This window comes from Andrena cerasifolii, chromosome 4 (assembly GCF_050908995.1).
Source record: "Andrena cerasifolii isolate SP2316 chromosome 4, iyAndCera1_principal, whole genome shotgun sequence".
Taxonomy (NCBI): domain Eukaryota; kingdom Metazoa; phylum Arthropoda; class Insecta; order Hymenoptera; family Andrenidae; genus Andrena; species Andrena cerasifolii.
Genome location: NC_135121.1, coordinates 17,583,290 through 17,608,225, shown reverse-complemented (window position 1 = coordinate 17,608,225; position 24,936 = coordinate 17,583,290). Strand labels below are relative to the sequence as shown.

Here is a 24,936-nt window from a genome sequence, read left to right as displayed (position 1 = left end):
TTTCTCTCGTATGTACTTTTAGCTTCCCGGTTTCCTAAGATTTTCTGTCAGCTTCTTGTCGTATTATATTACCTCAATGCTATTGAAGTGCTTCCTCGTGATAAACGATTGGTTATACATTATATTTATTGCGCCGGTATCGCCTTTATTGGATTGGTACTATGTCACGTTTATGGGACAGTTTCGGATCAGATTTATGCGGCCTCGTCGTGCGGGGTGTATTGAATTCCTTTGAATTATTGCCATGAAGAATCACGTCGATGCATATTTATGTGGCCCATATTTGTTTAAGTAATTCTACCGCAATGAATTCTGACAACCAGTATACAAAGCTACTGATTTCTCGATCCTTGCTATAACTCTTTGTTCCTTCTTCTGTATTTAATCATTACATTACTCGAATTACTTATCCCAGGCTTCCGTCATGTAAAAATCTTCAGAATCAGACTTTACATTGTTTGGTCTACCAAACGGTTCATCCATTCCATCCTTCCTTCGCATTAACACCACTTTCAGGTCACTCATAAGTAAGAATTCGACCTAGTGGCGAAGATAGGATGGCCAAATGTTTAGCTAATTGAAAATCGAAGATGAATGATGCTAAGGGATAATTCTCGTAATTGGTACTTTAAAACGTAGGTACCAATCTCTCCCTAGAAGCATAAAAAATATGGTGATGGGACGAAGTATATGTATTGGAAGCAGATTCGAATCTGACTGGATAGTTTCGAACAGTTCATGAGTACTTCGAAGAAGAAAAACAATACTTTTAAGTAGACTCGAACCTCGACAAGATAGGTTCGAACTCTCTAATTAAAGTACTCTGAGAAACGTTAGCGGCAAGTACTTTCAAGTATAATCGAACCCTGATCAAGTAGAGTCGAACCTTTTATGAGTACTTTAACCAGGAGTTTTCTATTCAGTGCAATTGTGTGATTTGTCTTTTGTCTTTCAGGGTTCGAATACTACTTTCACGAGATTCGATTCTTTCAAATGCCAAAGCAGTTACAAGTACATTCCCGAACCCTGCAGGTAGGTTCTCTTTCTGAGGTTCGAAAGCAGCTGGTATAACCCAAGTACTTTGGAAGTAAATAGAATGAAACGTCACCTCTTATGAGTAGTACTCGAATCTCACGAAGTGAAACGTTTGTATTGGAATTGACTCGGATTCGTGAGTATGTACATATTGAACTTGATCACATCCCTAATTAAAAATCATCGGTGCTCCATGTAAAACAAAAGAAGCCACGCCAATCAAGGTACGATCGCTACCACCCCCATCCAACCTCCCCCAGCCTCCCTTCCCTGTTCCACGTCTCGGCGAAGAAGCCCTCCTTGCAGCGAATGTTTCCCTACTAACCCTGAGAAGAAACGATCTCTCCTCGCAGGCAGTTTCTCACGGGGCACGTCCTCGAGTTCCCACGAGCCGTCCCGTGGCATCGTTCCTCGAGAAGCGTCTCCGCTTTTCCAGGAACGGTCCGGAGAAAAAAGGGCACCCAGGAAGAGAGGCAACGGACGAAGGGAGCGGATCCGTCGGGGTATTCTTCGACAGCCCTGGCCGAGATTTTCCTGCCGATGCATCCCCAAGATCCGAAGGTCGTAAAAGGAGAAATTACGACCGGCCACCATTCCCAAGGACCGGGTTTCACCGAGCGTCTGGCGCGCGGTGGCACCGTCCTGGCTATTGGGAATCATCGAGATGGCTCGAACGCGAAATTCTTCGGCGGGTTCAAAGGTCCCCGTTTATACGAGGGAAGGAGGAGAGGCTCGAACCCTCCCACGACCCCTGGGGGCCTTCAACTTTGCCTGGACGACTGGTTCCTCCTCGGGGCCGAGCGTGAGAACGATCTTCGCCGACGGTCAAATTCAACCACCACGGTATTAGGGTGTTAGGCGACGTAAGAAAGGAAGCTGAAGAGGAGGAAGGGGATGAGGCCCCGACAAAATGGCGCTTTAGAGTGGTCGCCATTGCCAGGAACGTCGTTTTGCTCGAGAGCACCGAGAACTGTGCGGTGATTGGGCTGTATGATGGGAGCGGCAGGGCTGGTGGTGGAATGGGATCAGGGTGATTTCCTTGTGGATAGATACATAAATGAAGAGTGGGGTGTAATTTGGAAATCAGCCTAGTGCGAGACTTCGCTTTTGGGGGAAATGAGACTTAAGATTATGATTGAGTACAGTTGTTTAATGATCCCTTAAAATAGTAGAAGACACTATTTACTTAGAAAGCGTTCATAGAAATTTAGTTCGAAGAGCAGAAACAATTTCAACAATTTCTATAATAATAAAATTTATGTTACGAGAATATCCTGTTTTATTGTGTACCTATTCTTGACTACCCAGTACAATAATCAAAAATCTGAACCGAGACGATAGCGAATATTTAAAGTCGATTTTCTCGAAAACCAAGCCTCTTATGAAAAAATTTTTATTCTCTGTTTTCGACTTATTTTTCCTGCAGAATCGTCCCCTTTCCGGTTGTACCAACAATTACCGAACACGCTGTACAACTTCAGTAAGATTTCCTTTACTACAATTTGTACCTATCAAGCTGCTTAATTTAACTGCAACTGAAGCTTCAGTTATTGCAAACAATATAGGCCCGTGAGCAGTTACAGTCACACGAAGTGGACGACAAAACGGGTCATGAAATTGAAACTTAAAGCGTGCCAGTCTTACCATCTAAATAGGAGCATATGTTCAGGAATGCGTATCGCAACCACCCCGATCCACCGCGATCTTGCGAGATCCTTTAAATTTTCGACTGAGGCGTGACCCAGGAATTAGGGAGTCAGGAGTTGCGTAGAAGCATTTTAAACCACTCTCCAAGAATTACACATGCCTACTGCCTCTTCTTTTCCTTCACCTGATACAGCTGATACACCAACGCGAGGTAGAATTCAAAATAAAATCATTGTCTCGTTATCTTCCTTCCTCAGAAATGCCCTATTATGTAATTTGGAAGTTCGTTGACGGGGCGGTCTAATCTCTCAACCGTTTCATTATTTCCGTCGGGAACAAAAGGGTATCGGCCGCTTCATGATCTATTCATGAACCGTAGTTCGTGGGGGCCGACTATAATCCCGGTCCTATTAGAATGCATAGAAAGTTCCTGCCACCCCGAGGGGGAAACAGCTGAATAGAGTTCCCTAATTAGTGAGCAGGGCAGTATAGGGATCCAGCAAGCATTTTCAAATGATGGGGCGTGGCAGAGAAACGGCCCTCTAATAATTTCCTCGACGATAAAGGAAAGCCAGCGGAGCCTGGATCGCCATGAAATTATTCCCTATTTGTAGACCGCTGGTTGGGAAAGTTGAGCGCTATATAATGCAAGTTCGAACGTTTATGAAGAGTAAAAGGCTGCTGCACAAGTGCACGGGACGTTTATATGCGGTAAGATTTGCTGGCTTGGAGAAAGTGAAGTCGCACGAGGTGACATCGACGCGTTGAAATTTCTAGTTCGAGTGATCTACTTTGGTAGCAGGGGACCATGAAACGGCTGGAGGTGAAATGGGCAGGGTGTCCTGGCAGGCAGGACACCCCTCGTGGTTCAGGTCTGTTACTACAGAAACGCCATGTTCTTGTATCACAAGTATCGACGAATATTTTAGAGAGAGTGGATTTTATCATCCCTATTTTTAGTTGTAGCTTACAAGAGGCTATGGAAATTTTTTAGGATAGCGTATAAATGCTTAAGTAACTTCAGGATTAGAAATTTGTCGCATACTGCTCGAAGATAATTCGTAAATCGAATACTGTTTGTATGGTAGGAAAAGGAAAACTCGATTTGCTTTCACGTCAAATGTCCACGTGCTGTTTGAGCTATTTCAGGAGTAAAGGAGCATCAAGGATAGGGGGTTGCCTGATCAGGAGGTGGCACTGTAGGGGTGTCGCGGTAAAAAAATTCGAGGAATAGGGTTGGGCACGGTCAATACGGAAAAAGGTCTTCGTCGTGACCTTTTTCACCAGAGCTTCATCTGCGGTAGGAGGGTTTCGTAGGACACCCTCGTTGATGACGAATTCTTTTCATTTAAATGGGAATCTTACCTAAATAGCGTCTCTATAGAGTTGCACATACCACTGATATATTACTACCGTAACTTCTTAATTATGGGAATAGTGGATTGTTATAAAATGTACCTGACCAATTGTCATGCCACAGAGCGTTGCGCGATGCGTGCACGTTTATGAAGATATAAACCCCCCGAAGATTACTATATAATTCCACAGGTAATAGTCAAAAAGTAATCAGAAACGTATGAATAATATGATCCATAACTAAAAAGTTACAACTATGTTGCACGTTGAATGTTCAATGAAAACTGTGTAAAAAGATCATGTTCCACGCTAAAATTAAATAAACAAACATCCATAAACGCACCCTACTTCGTTCCACAAATTACCAGAACGTAATTTAAACGGGTGCATAATTTTCTGTTATTAAAAACAATTACAAAAAGCCCTACCTAGCGCTAAGTGTGTCGCTAGAACGTAAGTATATAGACGCCATATTAAATGGTACACACGAGCGAAGCGTGGAGCCTTTCACAGCGCAGCGTCGGGAGGAAATCTTGGGGGAAAAAGTTACCCGCCAGCCGTGGAGTCGAACGAGCGATCGCATCTGGCGCGTCGACCTCGCACGTGTGTGACACGCATGAGAGAGAATATGTGACTTGGGGACACGCAGCCTTCCACATATGAAGCAGAGAAGCAGGAAGCTCGAAGAGGAAGTGTTCAGACAGACATGGGTGGCCGCCAGGATGTGTGGCGAAGGGGATACGGGGACGAAGTTCGAGTGGAAACGCGGTGGGCATACCTCGGCTTCCCTCGGCGACGTGGGAAAAGGGCCATGGTTTCTAAACAGCCTCGAACTTCTAGGGACCAAGGTATCAGGATCACGAGGAAGGATATTCCCCGTATGCCAGGGCGTTTAGGGCACCCTTCGCTACTTAGAATGGAGGGTAAAGAATATATTTCTGTTCTAGAACCGCGTCTGTTCTACGTGGCTATGCAAATAGATATGCTACTATCGACGTAGCTCGCGTACGAGCTTAGATATTCAATTGCACAGGTACGTAGTTGGAATTGTAATTCTAATGGATATTTCATATCTCTGTTATTGTTGGTACCTATACAAATTCGAGTGTACAGGAATTTTGACAATTTTGTAGAATCTTTATCAATCCTTTATTAAGTAACGAAAATGTGACTGTAGTTCGCTTTGTTACTGTACCTACGTTGTTTGGTGCAATGAGTATTTAAAGTTTAAAGAATTAAACAACGCTGTATAATATTAAATAGGTAGTTAACACAAAATCAGTGTCTTAATTTTTTAAACGAAAAGAAACTTTAATCTTACAACTACTATTCCACGCGCAAGTGTATCCCAAGATGTTGTAGCGGCCTGTCGAACTGGAGAATGATTTATTTCTGCAGGGTACGACGGTCGTTCATCTAATTGCCGGGGCGTGGGCAATAAAATTGATAATAGCCAGCGGCTCGGTTCGGGCGCGACAGCCTTGATTATAATTGCCAAGGCGTTTGAGGAAAAGGACCTTCCCTTGAAGCGGTCAGGAGTATGTTTTCTGCTCTCCGCTTTCCGAGCGACCGTTGTGGGTCCACGAAACCAGAAGACTCATCATCACCGTCGAGCGAGACACTTTGTTCAAACGGTCTCGTACCACGTACCGTGCGTAGTCATTCATTAGTTACTGCTGAATAAACTTACAATCCCTGACGATTAATTCCCTACATTCTACAATGTCTATGCGAATGACTATTTATTTACAGACATCAGGTCAGTGCTGAACCCCCCGATTGATGAGGAAGGTATAAAAGGAATTTGTCCCAAGGGGTTCGAGATGATCTAGAAAGCTACCAGGACACCAGGGCCATCAAGAGTTGGAGCTGCAGCCATCGGTGTGACCATCGCGATTGGAAATGGGGTTTGGAAGGGACGAAATTGGAGCATGGTTGTCTACCTGCCAGCTCAAAGGGTTAACGCGACAGATGCTCGAGTTCTGTGCGATTAGGAAGTCAGGAAACACAGAAAGCATTCTGTGCAAAGGGTTTTCCATCCAGAGACCCTTCTATGATTTTAAATCCACGATGCTTCAAGACGAAGATAGTTGCATTCTAATTTCCTACAAAATTAATCGCAGTGTCTTCGAGCACATTAATCTCTACCTAATGGCATTCAAATGCGATACAAAATACAAAATATCTTCAAAAATTAAAATTCACTTGCGTGTTATAATATTATGCAGTGTGGACAGTGAATTGATCAATTTTCTACCTGTTTGCTACGATACAGTGTTCTTGAAATATTATTACAATTTCGTCCACCGTGTCTTATTGTTAGTGTATCCTCAGGTGGAGTCCTAAATAGCCACGATATGAATCCTATCCTGAAGCCGATCAAGACACGAACAAAAGCTATGTGGCTTCGAGTATCAGCGCACCATAAACGCAAGGAGGTCTTCATGGCCACCATGGAATTCCTCAGTTCTCACAGCCCGCGACTTTCCCCAGGGTCACTTTAAACTTATTACACAATTCGAGATCCACGATGGCCAGCCCCAATTTAAGTAATTACGACCCTCGTGCATTGATGTTAATTAGTCCAGGCGAAAAGGGTTAAGGGTCCACGCCGAAGGTCGTACCACTTAGAGGCAAGGGGAACATGAGAGAACAGAAGTAGGGTCCCCTTTTTCAATGGTGGCCCACTCAAACTCTCTCACCACGCCCAGAGATCACGATCATGGTGTTACATAGCATGGCGGCCTCGCTTCCACTTTAAATTTCCCCATGAGAGGCTGGTTCTCAAAGTAGAAAACGTACACCACTTGCAATGAAATCCGAGTAAATGTCGTTGCAAAATTCTGTAGTAGAAGCTCAATTATATTGGATGAAAAAAATGGGGTAGAAAGGAGAGCAAGGGGTAATTTTATAAATCAAGAGTTTGTGTTTCGGGAGGATCAGATTCTTGTGATTCTAATTTGTTTGTAATTAAATAATATATCTTAGAAGATTCTCAGGGAATTGAAATATAAAAAGTTGTGCTCAGCAGAGGGAAATACAGAGCAGAAGAGAAGAGAATACGACACATGTGTCTGTACTTTGTAATGGCCGTCGCTGGACGTACACCATGAGCCCGCGTTGATATGAATTGTACGAGCTACGCATAATTCGATAAATTTAGCTACCAGGCTAATATAGCTGGCGTGGAGCATGCCCTGCCTGCCTGCCTTTTATGCAAGCAAATTTATTCTAATTAAATCAAATTAGATGCAACCATTCCCCCCTGTCCTGCGGCTCTTTCTCTTTCCCCCCCTCTTCTTTTCTCGCTCCCTTCCCTATTCACTCAGTCTCGCTTTCTCTGCAGCGTCAACGCTCCGCTGCATTTGTTATCATTCCCCTTTTGCGACCGAAGATTCCTTTAGCTGCTTCTGGCATCGTGTAAGAATGGCAAACAATTTTTGTTGAGAGCTTCGTGAATTTAATAGAACTTTGAACTTGAATTGCCTCACAGATTCTTCCACTGTACGGATAATGCAACTTCAACTATAAATACACAAGATAATTATATAGAAATGAGTTGGCAGTTATTTAGAGAGTTTAAATTATAAATTGCTAAAAATTTGATTTCAGTCGATGCATGAATATTCTATTTATTTAAGTTTCTGAGTATATAGATAAATCCCATATCGATCAAGTATCTTCGTTAAATAGCAAAACAAATTTTCAACAACTTTATCCATCCTCCACCCTCGATTTCCCCTCGAAATTCGATACTGATCTCCCGGAAGGAGCTAAGCCTGTGGTGAAGAAACACCATAGACGTCACCACAATTGCCAGGATACCATGATCGAGAAGGAAGTCTCGCCATGGTCACCCATAAAGGACTCCATACGAAATTCCTCCACCGAATAATCGCCTTGCTCGCCACTTATCCGTAGCAAAAGCGATTCAATTCCACACGAACTACGGCCGTGTACGTACATCTAATGAAGTGGATTAACATCTTTCAAACTATTAGGGTATTAGAACGTCGTCGCAGGTTAGAAACTAAATTTCCGTGACCCCGTTTAACAACCATCAGATTCCACTTTTTGGGGATGCTTCAGTAGGAGACTATGAAGCCAAGGAACGAAAATTAGAAAGGGTATTTACGACGAAGATCAAGAACAACTGACGTCCTGTCTTTTTTTAATGAAATTCTACCAGGAGGCTATGGAGCAGAGAAGCGAAGAAGGGCTTCCGAAAGGGACGTCTTGTTTAGAACATATTTACTGTATTTGCTTTTCTCCGGGCTCTCTAACAGGGAAGTATGAAGTTCGACGAATCGGGGAAGGAAAGACCGCCTGGGAAATTCTTGTACATAACGGTGACTTAAATGTATAATATAAATGCCACCGAACGCAGCTCCGAGCTGTTTGTCTTTCCACCAGGCTCGCAGAACACGGCGCGGGGTCGCGCAGTTCAGGCTGCAAATACGGAAAATCGTGGAAAATCGGCAGGTGGAAAGTCGACGATCGGGGAAGCATGAACTGCGGAAAACGTGAGGGATTTTCCAGCGGTCAGCGGGCAGGTAAACGGTTACCGCGGGACGCTGGGTTTCCTCGTTCTTAGCGCGAGGACACCTCGACTGTGCGGTGCGCTTCCGAGCGTGAAACAACGTTTTCTTTTGCTTTCCGATAGGGAGCGGGTTTCCTGCAGATGTCTATCGCAGCGGTACTCATATTCGCGGCACGTTGCTCAGTTCCTCACGCGGGAAACATAACGCAGCGAGTTTTCCACTGCAGGAGGTTTCCCGGGCGGAACTTTGGGAAATCTATCGGTTTCTTATTTGCCAGAGCAGGCTAACATGAAGGATAGAGAATTTCCAACTGCAATTTTCAATTTTCACCGGTGCGAAAGTATTTCCATGTCTGATGGAATTTTGTATACAGGAGGTTGGCTCTACGAATTTTACAGCATTCTGTGAGACGTTTTTGTAAACAGAAAGTTGGTTGAATTATTTTCAATTCAATTCGGTTGCTGTTTTCATTTTTAAGCTTTTAAGTAGTGCGTACAGTTTTGTGTGAAATTCTGGGTATTTGTAAGTGGCTTCCCGTGTGAAGCTTGTGGAACATTCACCTCGTCCCAGCGAACTTTCGAAGGGTTTAATTGCCCCTGGGATAGCAATGGCCAAAGAAACGACCGAGGAAAAAGGTCACGGAGGGATTAAGCGGGAAATGACCGTTTAATGGCGATGCCAATTATCTCCGACTCGGTTATTGGGACCGCAGTAAAATGGTGGAGGTGGACTTTCCCTGATAAGTCCCTAGACGTCGTCAATTGCTTAGGCCCCGGTGGAATGAACTGTTCTCGCAACTGAAGGAGAGGAATACCTATTTGATTCAAATTATAATTGACGATAGTTACACTCTTACTCCAAACGTGGGAAAGAAACGTTGCTGGGAAGCTGAAGGAAATGAAATTATTCTGACTGTATGAAACGAAAACGAAGTGGTTTAAATATCGATATTGCAAACGCGACGATAAAGATTGTACTCATTTAAATCGGCAGCCATGCTCAAGAACATTAAATTCAATTTTTTAAATTCATTCAACTTGATTCATTCAATTGAAAATACTTGGTTGTATTCGTGTTCCTTTTACACAAAAGTGAAAGGGCTTCTCGAAGGACGAGTTACTAGGATTCTATGCTGCTCCTAAGCATTCTATGCCCTTCCTAAGCCTAAGAATCGACAATGTTGGTGACATTTGAGTAGGCTCGTGAAAGGGAAGCAGGAATTTCAAGAAGTGTCTTCAACGAAGCTCTATTCACTATTGATTTAATTACACATCCCTCAACAAGCTTCGCAGATAGCTTAACTCTAATATGACCATAGGCGAATGCATTATGCGCAATCGCGCAAGTCCCAACAGCGGAAATCAGCAGGAAAAAATCAGTTCTAAGGGGTCTAAATATCAGAGAATCAGAAATGAGAAACTGGTCGGTGGGGAAAACGTGGTTTACAAAAAAAAAAGTGAAAGCCAATTAGCTACCGTTCTAACATCAGGGACTCAGGAAATCTAAGAAGATAGGAACATTTGGGACCTGTCACCGAATTTCCCGCCAGGTGTTCAAACACGGTCCGAAAATCTGGTCGTAGACCACCATTCGTTTGATGTAGCAAACAAAGAGGGATTTGCTATCCTTGATAGCTTCATTTATAAGCTACTGCATTGTAGCCACTACAACGTTGTCAACGATGACGATAAATCGACGTTGGCGAGTCCCTGCTGAACGATAAAAAAGCTTCGTTAACGACGAGCTGAGGAATAGGCTGTTAGGAATGGCAGTAAGTAATGGTTGAATCGTTGAAATTCGGTGACTGTGATTAATGGGGGTGTTGGTGAAAACCTCACAAGCCAATTAACATGCCCTCGAGGGTCAGGGAAACAGAAAAGTTCGGAGATGTATTTCTAAAGGAAGTTTGGAGGAACCATGGTCGAATAGTTTCTTTTGTATTCTACATCGCTATGTTCTATCAAAGCTGAGGCTTTCTAAGAAAACTGTCAGTTCGAAATCATACCACCTGCTTGAAAATTCGCTTCGCGCAAATGTATGCTTACTGCAGTAATAATCCTAAGAGGGATATCCACGTGAAAAACTTTAAAATTTAAATTTAAAGGATGCTTGAAGACTGATAATATGTAAATATGGAAGGCAATACTTAGGGGAGGTGTTAAGGAATACACATGTATAAGAAGTTTGTGTACGAGAAGGCTCTGCAGTAATGTAAGCAAGCAAAAGCGATGAAACTTCTTATGTAAGAGCTTCATCGATTCCCGCAAGAAAAGTGAAAGCTTATTATCGTGTCCTGAAGGAGCAGAGAAACAGAATGTCACAGAGGTACGTTTCAAAAGCCCCTTTGGCCCTCCTGCTGAGGGCCCAGGCGGCGGCTAATGAGATTCTTTAAGATATTTCTTTGGTTCTAACGAGTTTCTTCCAATATTCCACGAAAGTCAACCAAGTGCATACAAGAGCACATATGCGCAAGTAGGGGAGAGCGGGGACAAACGTAACGGCGTCATGAAAGTGACACGCCTTCTCCCGCCTTCCACAAAAGTTTCCAAAACGTTTGCTTTACATAGTTACGCGTGTTTAGTTTTTCTTTTGCTTCACGGAGTTACGCTGAGCAATACGACGATTCAGGTAAGTGTCTCCTCTGTTGTTTTTTTTTTTGATAATATTCATAGTGAAACTATAGACATTAATCCAATTATTTGTTAGAGCGTACTTAGATAATGTCTTTATAAGTTCCTGTATTTGATTTCAATAAGTCTTGTAGAGTTTGTACGTTATAACAGTTCTATGCTGAAAAACATGGCTGGGGACAAAAGTAACACGTTTCTCTAACTTTGAAGATGCCTCCCTATATCCCAAAAGAGTTGACTCCAATATTAACAATAGTTTTTTAAAAAAAATCATAAATATTAGTTACTTTGGGGGCCGTTACACGAGATTCCATATTAAATCAAATACACAGTATCAAAGAAGTGTTTGAAGCTGGTTATGCTTTTTTATCGTTAGGTACCTACTTAAAATATGTTTATTTAAATGTTTGTTTCTATCGTTTCTGATAATAAAAAATCCTATTTTGCTTTGGAAGAAGTGTTTTACTTAATTCTCCTCAAAATAATTTGTATTACTTTCGTCCCCGTGGTATGCTACTTTCGTTCTACTTATCATGAAAGGCTGAATTTGTGGTCAAATGATAGACCAAGAAACACACTATCTCAAGGCATAATTTTCGTTTTTATATCTGTAAGAGGTAATTGGCAGCTAGGCCAAATGTAAAAAGTGTTACGTTTGTCCCCGCTCTCCCCTATTCAAAATTCAGTGAGCGTCGAGTCTTTTGAAAGGAATATTCGAAACTTGTCGAACCCCTAGAATGAGTTTTATACTTTTACATCGTTATACTTCGTTGGCTTTCGATTAAAGTTTGTAACAATTGCTGATACGTGAGGTACATTTCGGTCCCACGATTAACGATCTGCCATCGATTTGCAGGTTTCAATCATTCTCAGGAATCATAATCAATTTCCCACGAGAAGAACGAGCAAGCCACCGTCAATGGCCACGATCCAATGCGTCGACGAAAAAGTTGTGAACGCGTGGGATCGTTCCACCCGGCCGAAGGATCTGCTTTCTCACGGTTGTGGGGTCCATGGTACGAGGGGAGCTTATAAATGCCACCGAGTGTTCCTCTTCTGGTCAGTCACTCTTCAGCAACCGCCTCGTCCACGATCTCTTGCTCCTTCTCCGCAGAATCGCGTGTTCGAACTTTTTCAGAAGAAAGTAATTTGTTTTATTCTTGCCTGCGTCTGGAGTTATGGATTCATGAAGACAAATTGTGGACGCATCATTGACGACTTCCTCACTGACGAATCCCGTACTACTGAATCCCTCATTGACGAAGCTTTCATTCATAAATCCCTCATTGACGAATACCTTACTACCGAATTCCTAGTTATCGAATCCCTTTTTATCGAATCCTTTGTTACTGAATCTCTTAATACTGTATACCTTATTATCGAATCCCTTACTATTGAATACTTTACTCCTGAATTTCTTATTATCAAGTCCATTGTTACCGAATCCCTTATTATTGAATACCTTACTATTGAATTTTTTTTCTATCGACTCCGTTGTTATCGAATCCCCTGTTATCGATTTTCTTATTATCGAATCTCTTATTATGGAATCCCTTGTTACCAAATCCCTTAGTCTCTAATCCCTCGTTGACGCATCGTGTACGAGTCACGTTAAACGCTGCAAAGTTATCAGCTAAATTTTTTTCACAAGAAACGATATGGACGTCGACCCGCGGATTAACGAGTGATCGCGATCGTTTCGACGAGTTGTTAAAGATTAATCCCCCAAATTGCGCGCGGAACCGCAACGATCGATCCTCCAATGTGATATTCGATCGCGACTCGTGCCGTTGCTTCGATAAACCGTGAGCAATAATAAATCGTCGCTTACCGGACGGATGATTGGATTGCAGATTGTAATCGTCGACTTGTAGCGTGCCGTTGGGCCCAGTTCTGGTGAACCTCACAACGTGATACTGGTTGTCGTTCACTTTCACGCCGACCTCCCCAATTGGATGATCGTTTGTGCCCATGTTGTAAACGGCGAACACGTTTCCTTCCACCTGGAAACATTTCAGTATTCACAGAATTAGTGAACGCTTGGGGCAGCAATATTCTATGAGTTCCAATGAGAAATCTAAGGGCAGTGGATTCTGATTAATAAGAAACTGTAGGACTGGGCATTTTGGCCCAATTCAGAGGCTGCTTTAATTGTGCAAACTTTTATAGAGGATCATGAAAAGACGTGAAATGGTAGAATTTTGTACGAAATCAGGGACTCTTTTTATGAATCAATGAGTCGAGTATTTGGGATCGACTTTATTGTTTAGAAATATGTAGAAGTAATGCCTGATGGAAATAGGTGGGAGTGGCAGTGACATCGACAGAGAAATTTGGTGGAGTTCCGCGAGATAACAGACTATCTGGTGCAATTAATTTCTTGGATTTTAAGTTAAATGTTGTATCTTTGTTTTATTACTAAGTACTCGTTTGTATGCTAAATATCATTTAATCTTCTCTGACTGGTGTTAAGAAATACAAGATATCGTAACTGTTACAAGATCAATTTTAAAAATTAGTGTATAAGTGTTAATATCGTTAATTAAATGATTTTGCTTACGGATAACCATTATGAATGATTAAAATCTTGTTGGCTATCAGTGACCATTATCGATGACGGAAATTTAATTGTGGTTACCGGTAACCAATATCCCATCAAAAACATTTCATGTAAAAAATGTAGCCGAGTCTCGTGACTCCTTTACCCGTAAAAAGTTGTGAGATGTCATGTAGAACCGAGTCTAGCGCTGTAATAAACTCTGACACTTTCATTCACAAATCACTCCAAGTCTACATCCTTTGGTTAAAGAACATTTTGTGACTTGTCAATTACGCAGCACAGGGAAGTTATTACACCTTACAACGATATGTAAAATTAAGTTCCTTCATAAATATTATTTTATGCAATAACTTTATTAATAAACGTGAATATTAAAATGTAAGTAACTTCCGTCACATTCTCGTACTGCGTAATTGCCAAGTCACAAAATGTTCTTTAAATAAAGATGTAGACTTGGAGTGATTTGTGAATGAAAGTGTCAGCGTTTATTAGAGCGTTTAGACTCGGTTCTACACGACATCTCACCCGACTCGGATAAACGACCGGATTTTTTTGTGGTTACCAGTGACCATTATCCATAACCCGATTTTTTTTACCGATAACCATTATCGACGGCGAAATTTGTTTCTGATTACAATTATTCTTATTAATTTTACTGATAATTAGTATTCATTGACACCACGAAAAGAATTAATTACAAAAGTTATATACTTTATTAAGCAAAAAATTGAAATTGTTCGGTGTTACTCATTTTAAATGTGGGAATGTGGCTTCAAATGTTTCCTGTTGCACATTGCATACATGGGAATGTAGTTTTAGATTTTTACGACACGACACATATAATTTAAGAGCTCCTTCGATTAAAAGTATGAATGTGTTTTGCATCTAAAGCATGTAATTCTAAATCTTTCTCTTCACAAGAAGTGTCTGCATGGTTATCTAATGTGTACATCAATTCTTCTCTGCATTGCCTGAGTTACTTGCACAAATTCTTTTCTGCTTTCTCACGTTAAAACAGCGCAAGTGTTTTATATAAAAATTGCAGTTGTACCGTTTCAGCAGGTGCCTTCATCCAATTTAACTGAATCTTATCAAGAATGTTACTCTTTATATCATAAAATCATTTAATCACGCGTCATGAAGAAATCAATGTTCACGTCGCAAGCAATTCATCTCGCAACCCCTGTCATGATAAGAATCGTCATTTTTTGTACGGTTTTTCAGACTACTCCCCTGTATAAATCAAAACACACGGTACCTATTACTTTGTCCGGGGTGCACAGCAATCAAACTGCAATTTGCGTTGCACATTTAACAAGTGAAATTGAGGTCTGCCCTGTTCATTACTAACCAGCTACCATCAATTATCATTTGCACATCAAAATGTGATACCCAGTCGCTCAGAATATCAAATCAATAATACAAAACGTCTTACAAATTTGTGAATAATTCTGTACAAAGAAACACTAGAACCTACTTGCAATAAACCTAAAGTGGAGCAACTTTTCAGTTTCATTTATCCAACTCCACTCTCCCTTGGACATATGCATTACTGTTTCATAATTATTTACACAGCCAATGTGTTACTCGCGGAGTCAGCATACGATCAATAAAACTTTCTGTATAATCTCAAATTTTCATCCCAAAACAAAAAAAAATCTACTGCAATGCACGTTCTCTGTCGACGCAATTATTCTGTTTATACTAAAATTCAGCTGCTAGTGCCACTAACAATTTCGATTTCGAGGTAGTCGTTGCTCGACGCAGATTCTATTCTGAGCAGCACAGCGTCATTTGCGCTGGTAACGAAGCCCAAAGCCACCGTGTCTCTCTTCATCTCCGGTCTCCGATCTGGCGGGAAGGTGTACGTGATAATTCCTCTTCCGGAGCCGAATTCGTAAGCCACTGCTTCTGCAACAGAACAGCCACGTATGTTCGTTAGAAAGAGCAACGTGTGCGATTTCAATGGTAATGTTTATTTGCTCGGAACAGTTAAACGACAGAGACGACATTCGTTGTGAAACGAGAGAGAATTTCAGCAAGGAAATTGATCTTTGTTTCAACCAAGTGTTTTTTTCTCTTTCTTTGCAGCCATTAGGGTATCTCGAATAAGATTCTTGATTGCAGAATGTAAAAAAGCTTGCATTAACATGTTTCATTGGATGACGAACGATGTAGGTTAAATACAGTAGTACGACTTGACGAGGCGCTATTATCAATCATGAATAATGAGAAACGCTTAGACGACGGCGATTTCTTTATCGCTGATCTTGTAATTACCGTGATTATTTGCTCGTTTCCGTCGTTTGTGTACGCACTTTGAAAATGCATTTGCATGTTGATGTTGTGGTCGAGGGAAATTGTATTTTGCAGGTTGAATTACGTTTATGGATTTTATATAGAACTGGAGAACGAATGTTTGGGGAAGATCATGGATTGTTGTATTAAAATGGTTGAGAATATTTTAGAGCACGTTATAATTGCTTTGACAAATGGACAATGATTACGCAGTTGCTATTATCTAGCTATTAAAGATTATTATACTGTATTTAGGTGAAATAAAAATGGAATGTTTTAACTAGAAACTTTGTTGCAAATAATGCAGCTCAATAAATGATAGTAATAATGCTAAGTGTTTCGTATAAATTGTTGAGGGCTCTTAAGGGGGTAGAATACTGTGACGGCTCGAAAAATCTTCTGATGCAAATTGTAGAGAAACTAATCAGCCGATTAAATTGCGGTTTAGCACTCGATTTTGGCATATTTTAAAGCATTAAAAACCATTATAAAAATTAAGAAAATATGTATATTTATATGTCAATAGGTGGCTGCGAACCGATGATTTTTCTTGAACGATGTACCTCCTAACTCAAATTTGAATTCTCCAAAACAAAAAAAAAATTTGTCTATTAAGTATAATGTTATTCCTAAGCACTAACGGACCCGTTTTTTAATATTTTGAAAATTCGCTGAATAACAGCGTGTTGAAAAAAGGATGCCGATTTTCGCAACGATTCGTCTGTATCTCCCGCAAAAAAAGGAATTTTTAAAAAATGGTCCGTTAATGCTTAGAGAATGTAGGAACAAAGTTGTCTGCAAAATTTGGTCTCAATTGCATCAATACAGATTGAGAAATCATGTACCTACACCGTTTCGAAAAATATTTTTCGGCGCGCAGACACTCGAGTGTGCGTTCGGCTCTGTATCTCCAAAACTAAGCTGTATTTATATTTCAAAGTTTTTGCATGTTATTCTAGAGATTTCAAACTAATATTTAAGCGAAAAAAAATATTACGATTTTTCGACCGTTTTACAGTAGTCTAACCCCCTTAATTTCGTGGTGAGTGGAAAGAAATCCGAAAGTTGCATTTTAAAATTACATACATTTTGTGCCGAATATTTTATTATACGGTGGCACGTTTGTCGTCAGATCGATTATATTACGAAGGTGATAACGTAGTTATAAAACTTGTCACACGTATTATCATTTTTTTAAAAAATATTCCGTGCAGGAGATGTATTATTAAACTAATTGTGTTGCGACCACTCAACGCGAGTGCTCCAGTTTCAAGTAATCAGATATAGAGCAACTCATAAAATAGGCAAATTTATTTCGTCTCGTCACGCAGCTGCGAGTCATAAAGTCTTCATAAAGGTATTTCATTAAAATGGCAGAGTGTAAAAAGAATGCTACTTTATCAATTAAGATCTCACAAGGGTAATAAAACTAACCAGTGCATAGCTTCATAATAAAAATCCCACTTTCTTCCACAACGAATATCAAAGAAGTTCAATAGATTCTTTACTCAGCTGGTCCGTCCACACGCCTTCTTAAAAGGGAAGTAAATATTACATGATTCGTAGGCAGAACCCTAGGCTACTTTACACATTTGCAAGACAGTTAATAAGAGAAACTTAAACGAAACGAAGCTTCAACAATCCTTCTAAGACAAATGAACTTTAATATTCTCCAGCGAGATGAATATTCACGAAAAATTTTGTCCACGAATCTCCATTTACTCAGTTAAGTATATCGATTCGCGAAAGCTAATACACTTTCTACACCCTTCTCCACCCCTTACGAGCAATCTGTCAACGAATGACGTCAAGAAATGAACGTGATCGCATATATCGAATGTTGATGAAAAGTGCCTCATTACCATCGTTACACGTCGGCCCAGTGAAACTGGTCATATCGCAGTCGCAGGTGTAACTGTTCCACTGTTGCACGCACGTGCCATGATTCGAGCACAGGTCGTGCGTGCACTTTTTCCCGGGGTGAAGACTGGCATACATGTCACAGCCGGAGTTGACCAAAGAACTTGGCACAACTGCGTCTGAAATCAAGTTGGTGCTTTCACCACTCAGGTCCAACGACGCCAGACACCCCTCGAAACCGTGTCTGCTGAATATCTGCTTCGGCAGTTGGCTGTATTGCATTTTCTCCACGCCACCTGAAACGGTGAAGTGTGGTGTTAGTCGAAGAAAAATTCAATATTACTTGTACAGAATGTTAAAAAACTGATGGTCACTGTTTTCTGGAGTAAATCTGCATTCTACACCTGGATCCTTGGAGGATTGAAAAAATATTGGTCGCAAAATTGTTTATAACACTGAAAATTAATGTCAATTTTTTTGGAGGAAAAGTCTTGATGTAAAAAAAGAAATTGACATTAATTTTCACTGTTACAAGAGATTTTGCGGCAAGTTTCTTTTTACAAATCTTCACCGACCCAGAGATGTAGAATCACTCCTGAAAGCAGTGGCCATTCATTTTTTAACACCCTGTACAGCAGAGTAGTGTACTCTTTAGACATTTCTTAGGTTTGTATCTTCCACACCTGATTCCTTTATCACAGATGGATTTCCTATTTGAATTGTTGCTCTCAGGCATTACAAGGTATAGATATGGTCTTGGTTACAGGGGGAGGTATTTAAACATTGCATGCAAATGTACATAGATTAAACTCCCATTAAGAAGAAAAGCACGTGAATACCGAATGTTCCCCGCAAATTGTAACTACACGTCGCTTTACCTCGCAATTTCCTCATGTGTTTGATTAGAATTCTGAATAAATTCTGTCGCGGAGCAACGCGGGGAAGAACGGCACGGTGGCTGATGTCATCTATGGAAAAATGGCAGCTGTGACGCGCAGAGGATTCGGAATTCCGTCATACGAGGTCGACGAGCCGAGACGAGCGACCGCACGTTCGACTGATCGGCGCCGCTTCTCGCTGCCATAAATTCAAACCACCCCCGTTGCCCGTGCCGTCGGGGGGCCGCTGGAGGGAGCGAAAATTATTTCGGTCTGCCTGCACCACCGAGCCGCGCGCGCGTGCACAGACTCCGAAACGAAGCCCGCGGCTCGGCCAATCGCCCCGCTCCAGCCAGCAATATTTCCTGACGCTATCATTCGATCGGCCTGCGTCCTCCCTGTCCCCCATTTGCACGTGTTTGTAACGCTAGGGAAGTTAATGATTTCCTAGCCGTGGAAGGGAATTAAGAGTGCGGGAGAATTGGTTCAGGGTGGATTTGAAAGATCGTCATTAGTAACACTGTTACCGCAGAAATTGAATTGCATGAAGTGTTCCAAATCTTTCAACGGATTCAGATAGGATAATAGACGGCGGATTAGTTGAATAAAATCGTTTGAAGGCTTCTGTCGTATCTAAGACGCCCTAAAAATCTGTCTTCCAACCCAGACTGTCACAGCACCAAAGAGATAGAGCAATGTATAGCAATGTATTTCCACATGTTTCTAGTATCGATTTTCGCATTATATTTTCAGTGTTATCGTTTTATTAAGGAGAAAGATTTAAACTACAAGGTACTTTCAACGTCACTTCTCATTTCTGAATTTTTTCACATCCGCGATTATGACACTCGATAAGTACTGTTTTTCGCTCTCTTATCGATTAATTCATCGAGTTTCTAATACCATGATCCTATATTTACGACGACGATAAACGTTTAGTAAACAATGCCTTTATCTTCCTTCCTCGTATCATATGATATCATTGTTAGAGCAAACTTATCTTACACGTATCCATAGATTATAATATTTTTTACAACGGGTTTAGAAAACTAATTAATGGAAGGTGTAAATCAACTGTAAATGCAGCAAAATCCGAAAATTTAAAAATCTAAAAATGCCTTAAAAAAGGGTTGACAGAACTCTTTGATAGGATCCAATATATTCAATATATACACGTATATAGTTTAAATTATATACTTTAAATTTACATCCTTTCGAAAGTTGCTTCTCGGAGTGTAAAAAGCCTGCACATAACCAAATGTATATAAAATTGATAAAACACACAGAACGCTGCATTGAAATGAACAGATATTATTTTAAATCTCCTTTAGAAACGTCCATTTCATTTTTCCAACCACAGAAAGCCCAGTATCAACGAATAAAATATGTGAGCAGGCGCTAAAATTAATTCACGCGTCACGTAACATGATTTCATTTCCTCTCTCACACACGAATACTTACAATTGTTACCACAGTTACTATTCAACTAGCAAGGGAAGATCCTGAATCCGAAAATTCAAAAAATTCTGAAACTTTGTGAATATGTAGGGGATTTCCTCCTGCTTACAACGCAATTTTTATTTGCTGCCGAAATTCACTCGAAGGGGGTGAAATTAACCCCTGAAAATTCGGCTGTTTCCCGATTTTACCAATCGATAGTCCTAATAAAAAGAAGTAACTTTTGTCTTGAATTTTTTTTTCTATCTCTTACAGATTGCGAGTTACAAAATAAAATCGGGATATAGCCGAATTGCGTTGTAAATCCCCTACATATGCAGAAAGTTTCAGAATTTTTTGAATTTCCGGGTTCTGGATGCTCCCTTGTAAGATGCTATTCATTATTGACCCACTACAGGATTGCAATTTCTTTAATTCCTGTCACCTTAATTCCACCCTAAAGTCTCTTACGAACAAAATGACCCCTCAGAAGTATCTCTCCCTGAATTCCCACGACGCTCCGCAAGCCCATCCGCCAGCCCGCCAATGTTAAGGACTCCGACGCCTTATCAAAGGGTAGGTACAAGGTTCGTGTCACAGCAGACACGTCACCGTAGATGCGCCACCACGGATGCATCACCCTGTACCCCACCTCCAAAAAGGTGTGTATATAATACGACCCCAAAAACAAGAGCAGTTAGTTCCAAAACGTGGTACTAAGCGAGCAGTCATTATTATTAAGTTATTCACGCGCAGCAAATTATTCGAGGATACTCTTGCGCTTTCCTCATTTAATTAAGTGTATTCTATTATTAAAGTTACTTGTTTGAAACAGAAGTGTAATTAGTGAACCCTAGGGCTTCCAGTTCACTTCATCTCGTAACAATCCTCAGATCGCGGAAGAAACGTCTCGAGCCGTCCGCTAGCTTATCGCGTGGTCGGCTGCTTTATCAGTATTGTATCAAGTCATCGTGTTAATCGGCGTCGAAATAAATACCGAAAGTGGTGGAATTACGAAGAGGAGGGGGCAGCTAGCGTAAGGTGGCGGAAAATTGCTTGTGAATCTAATCTCATGTACGAGAGAGAGCTCTGTGGTTAAAGACCGGATACGCGGTTTCTCAAGTAGCTTGACATCGCTTAACGTGTCATTCTGCGTTTAATTGTCCAGAATTCTCCGCTGAAGATCTCGCTCCTTGCTTCGGTCCCCGTTGCAGCACGATTTTCTCATTGTTCGATCGTGTTCTTCGGTGTCTCCGTCGATTCGATCCCACGCTGGGGCGTTTAGTCATCGAAGATATCTTTGGATCGCTAAGCCCGTTGGCAAGCAAAGGATCACCGAATTTACCCATCGATCTTCCGTGAAAAGTTCGTCACCATGTGCAAATCATCGATGGGTGCTCCGCGTTTGGTCAATGTACTACTCGTACTTCTTATCGCGAATTTCTCGGTAGCGTTATCACCTGCTATCCACGACAGGGCGCTCCTTCGTAGTTCATCGAATTTTGTTGCTGCTGATCCATCGATTCGCGAGAATTTGGCGTACCTACCAGCCAGGTGGAGGTTAATTTCGCCGCTTCAGCTTCAGCTGCCTGAGATCCAGATTCAGTTGTTGAAGAGCCACGTCCAGGAGGACAAGAGCAATCTTTGGGCGGCCAGCGCTGAGTACAAGTATTCGTCGCAGAACTACAACATTGGAAACATGGAGTCGTCGGGCCAAATCACGTTCGACAGCAAACCGGACGAGAAATCTAACGGGGTTACAAAAGAGGGGAACGTGGCGAAGGTGTCTTCGGCTAAAGCGATACCGCAGCTCGACATGAGGAATATCATCGATGTACCAACGTATGACTGTCCTCCTGGCCAGAGGTTGGACCCTAATGGCAAGTGCAGAGATATTATGTGAGTATCTGTCAGTTTTGCGGATGATTTCGCGATACAAATGTCAAACGTACTTGTTCGAACACCTTGATTTTTCCTTGATTTTTCTTTGTCTTGAATTCTTTAGTTTGGGGTATACAAGATAGTTGATGTTGGTGCAGAGATAAATTCGGCAAACGTAGGAATACAGTATAATGATTTTGTGAAACTTTTTGAAGTCTATTGACGATAAAGAAAATTTTAATTAGTCCATTAATCGTGGGAAATGAACTGTCATGAGGTGATTAGTCTGTGTGGTGTATCTTGTATACTGGAGTAGAGAGCATAAGAGATTGAATAATGATGGAAAGAGGGATACCTTTTTTGTAAACGATTTAAGGGGGGACACCATGGTAAATAATGGCCCGAAAAATAAAGGTATCTTTGGAAATTTATTAAGAGCAAACTACATAATGAATCTTTTTCAAACTTTCGGGACATTTTATTGGATATTAAATTATACGAATATATTTTTTTAAATTTATTTAAAGCAGATTTATGAGCTGCACAGGCCCAGTAACTTAGGGCTGCAAAAAATTTCCGCTGACATGCCTGACAGTTTTCCGACGAAACGGTTGTTTGGAAATCAAAAAACCAAAAAGTTTTAGAAACTATATGCGCATGGTTATGGCACGAAGGGTTTGCAAATCTTGAAAAAAAATGGCGAACCTCTGAAAAAAAATGGTGAAATTTCGTTCTAGTAAATTAACCTCTATAGTTGAAAAAAAAAATAGAAGGACCAATCAAAAAAATCTCCCGGCGCGCCATAGCCATCCGCATATAATTTCTAAAACATTTTGGTTTCTTGATTTTAGAAGCACCGTTTCGTCAGAAAACTGTCAACCAGATTTTTTCCAGCGCAAAGTTACTGGCCCTGTACAGCTCATAAATCTGCTTTAAATAAATTTAAAAAAATATATTCGTATAACTTAAATGTGCAATAAAAAGTCCTGAAAGTTTAAAGAAGCTTCATCGCGTAGTTTGCTTTTAATAAATTCCCAAAGATACCTTTACTTTTCGGGCCATTACCGTTCTCCCTTAAGTAACTATTACTATGAATCGCAAGTATACACACCCCTGATAATTTACGATAGTAAACTTTTGTCTTCTAAACATTTGAATTTATCAAATATATTTTTCTTATATTTGCAGTCAACTGTAAAGAGTCGGGGAACATCTGTATTTAATCAGATGGGCGAAGTGTGGACATACCTGCAACTTTCACGATGCTTATCTGCGCCCCGAGAAGTCTGTCGAATGTGACATTTCTTTTCATAAAATAAACCACTCGACGAGATACACGAGTAACATTCTTTCCTCAATCCTGATTCACATTGAACAATTGAATTCTTTGTGAGTACGTCTGTGATAAATAACGTAACGAACTATGTGGCTCTTGAACGTTAATGTTGCTCGACAATAGGAGTATCTTTGGTATCGGTGTTATTTATTGTGTCGATACAACTGATCGATGATTTCATTCTCGCGTTATTACGCGGTGCTCATCGACTCTTAGTTCCTGATTTTATCTGGGCGCCTGATGTATCGGGACAGTCAATCTCTGCATTCGAGCGATTTGCTACCAGAGAATTTTCGAGATTCCTCGCGACTCACGAGCAATATTTCACCTTCGAAATATTAAGGTGCCTGCTGTTATCGAAAGTCAATAATATTTCGTGACACGTATGTGTATTATATTTATCCAAGATAAATACATTCAGAGCGGAATATAATTTGTTGTTAGGCTGAAAGTGTAGGTGCCTTTTTGCGAGCAGGGAAGTCAAAGGGGGAAATGGAATTAGTTCATGTCGGGTTCGTTTTCGAGAAAATTGAGTTTGAAAGTTCGTCGCCTGTGTTCGTGTGGAATTCTGGTACAATCTGTTACTTCTAATTGTATTTGCATTTGTTAATATTGAAATAGCGGAGCAATTGGATTGAGTAATATTTTTTCTACTAATAAGGATATATATGTAACTTAACTTCCAGCTCGACTCGAAAATTCAAACTTTCATTTATTGATTACTTGAACTTGTTTCAACAGATTAATACGGAGGGTGGCCAAATTATTATATTCAAAACATTTTCGTCAAAATCTGCGAAAGTCGTGGCTGTAATTAAAGTAACGATGCAAGATTGTTATTGCTTTTTCATTTATTGATTAGCTACAATATCTGGCAACATTGTGAGTAATTTTTCAGCACACAAATCTTATTCGTTTTTAAAAGGGCGAGGATAAAATTATTACAATTGAGACAAAATAATAGAGAATATCATCAGAGTGTGGCAGAATATTCCAAAACTGCAGGAAGTAATAAAAACTAAAGGCGGAGTCACCAAATATTGAGTAATAATTGTATTTCTCGTACAACAGAGTCTTAACCCTATATACCTAAATGTATTTAATCTGCATTCTTAAATACATATACTAGTATTAAAAAATAATATTACAACCTTAAAAACGAGACATCTATTTTATTCCATCGCTTAAACTTGCAAAAGCTCATACCTTTTTGTTTGAGCATAATAATTTGGCCACCCACTGAATTCTAACTGGTCACCTTGAATTGGCAAAGCTCAGAATTGAAAGGAATAGGACACCCTGGCACATGTTAAGCAGGATAAAATTGCTGGACAGAAATTTGGATCCAAATCTTTCATACACAGATGAATTTCTCTAGTAATCATCGATAAACATTAAAATTTAAACAAAGTACTGTTTACACTTGTAATTCAATCATTTTAAATTACATCCCCCCAATTTAAATGCCTCCCCGTCG

The 24,936-nt window shown here is 40.6% G+C and overlaps 2 protein-coding genes across 7 annotated transcripts in view; one reads left to right on the top strand and one right to left on the bottom strand.

Annotated features, from left to right (window-relative positions):
* The window catches only part of Nrx-1 (neurexin 1), a 429,130-nt gene that overhangs the window by 41,409 nt on the left and 362,785 nt on the right, over positions 1-24,936 (bottom strand). For all 6 annotated transcript variants that reach the window (XM_076811144.1, XM_076811146.1, XM_076811145.1 and 3 more), the window contains 3 exons: positions 17,930-18,223; positions 15,502-15,680; positions 13,041-13,212 (listed from right to left, as the gene is read on the bottom strand). In XM_076811144.1, the coding sequence (XP_076667259.1) occupies positions 13,041-13,212; positions 15,502-15,680; positions 17,930-18,223 (645 nt within the window). The remainder of the gene's footprint in view (positions 1-13,040; positions 13,213-15,501; positions 15,681-17,929; positions 18,224-24,936) is intronic.
* LOC143368452 (uncharacterized) lies at positions 21,312-23,456 on the top strand. The gene is made up of 2 exons (XM_076811207.1): positions 21,312-22,141; positions 23,312-23,456. The coding sequence occupies exons 1-2, from the start codon at positions 21,618-21,620 to the stop codon at positions 23,319-23,321; spliced, it is 534 nt and encodes a 177-aa protein (XP_076667322.1). The 5' UTR covers positions 21,312-21,617; the 3' UTR covers positions 23,322-23,456.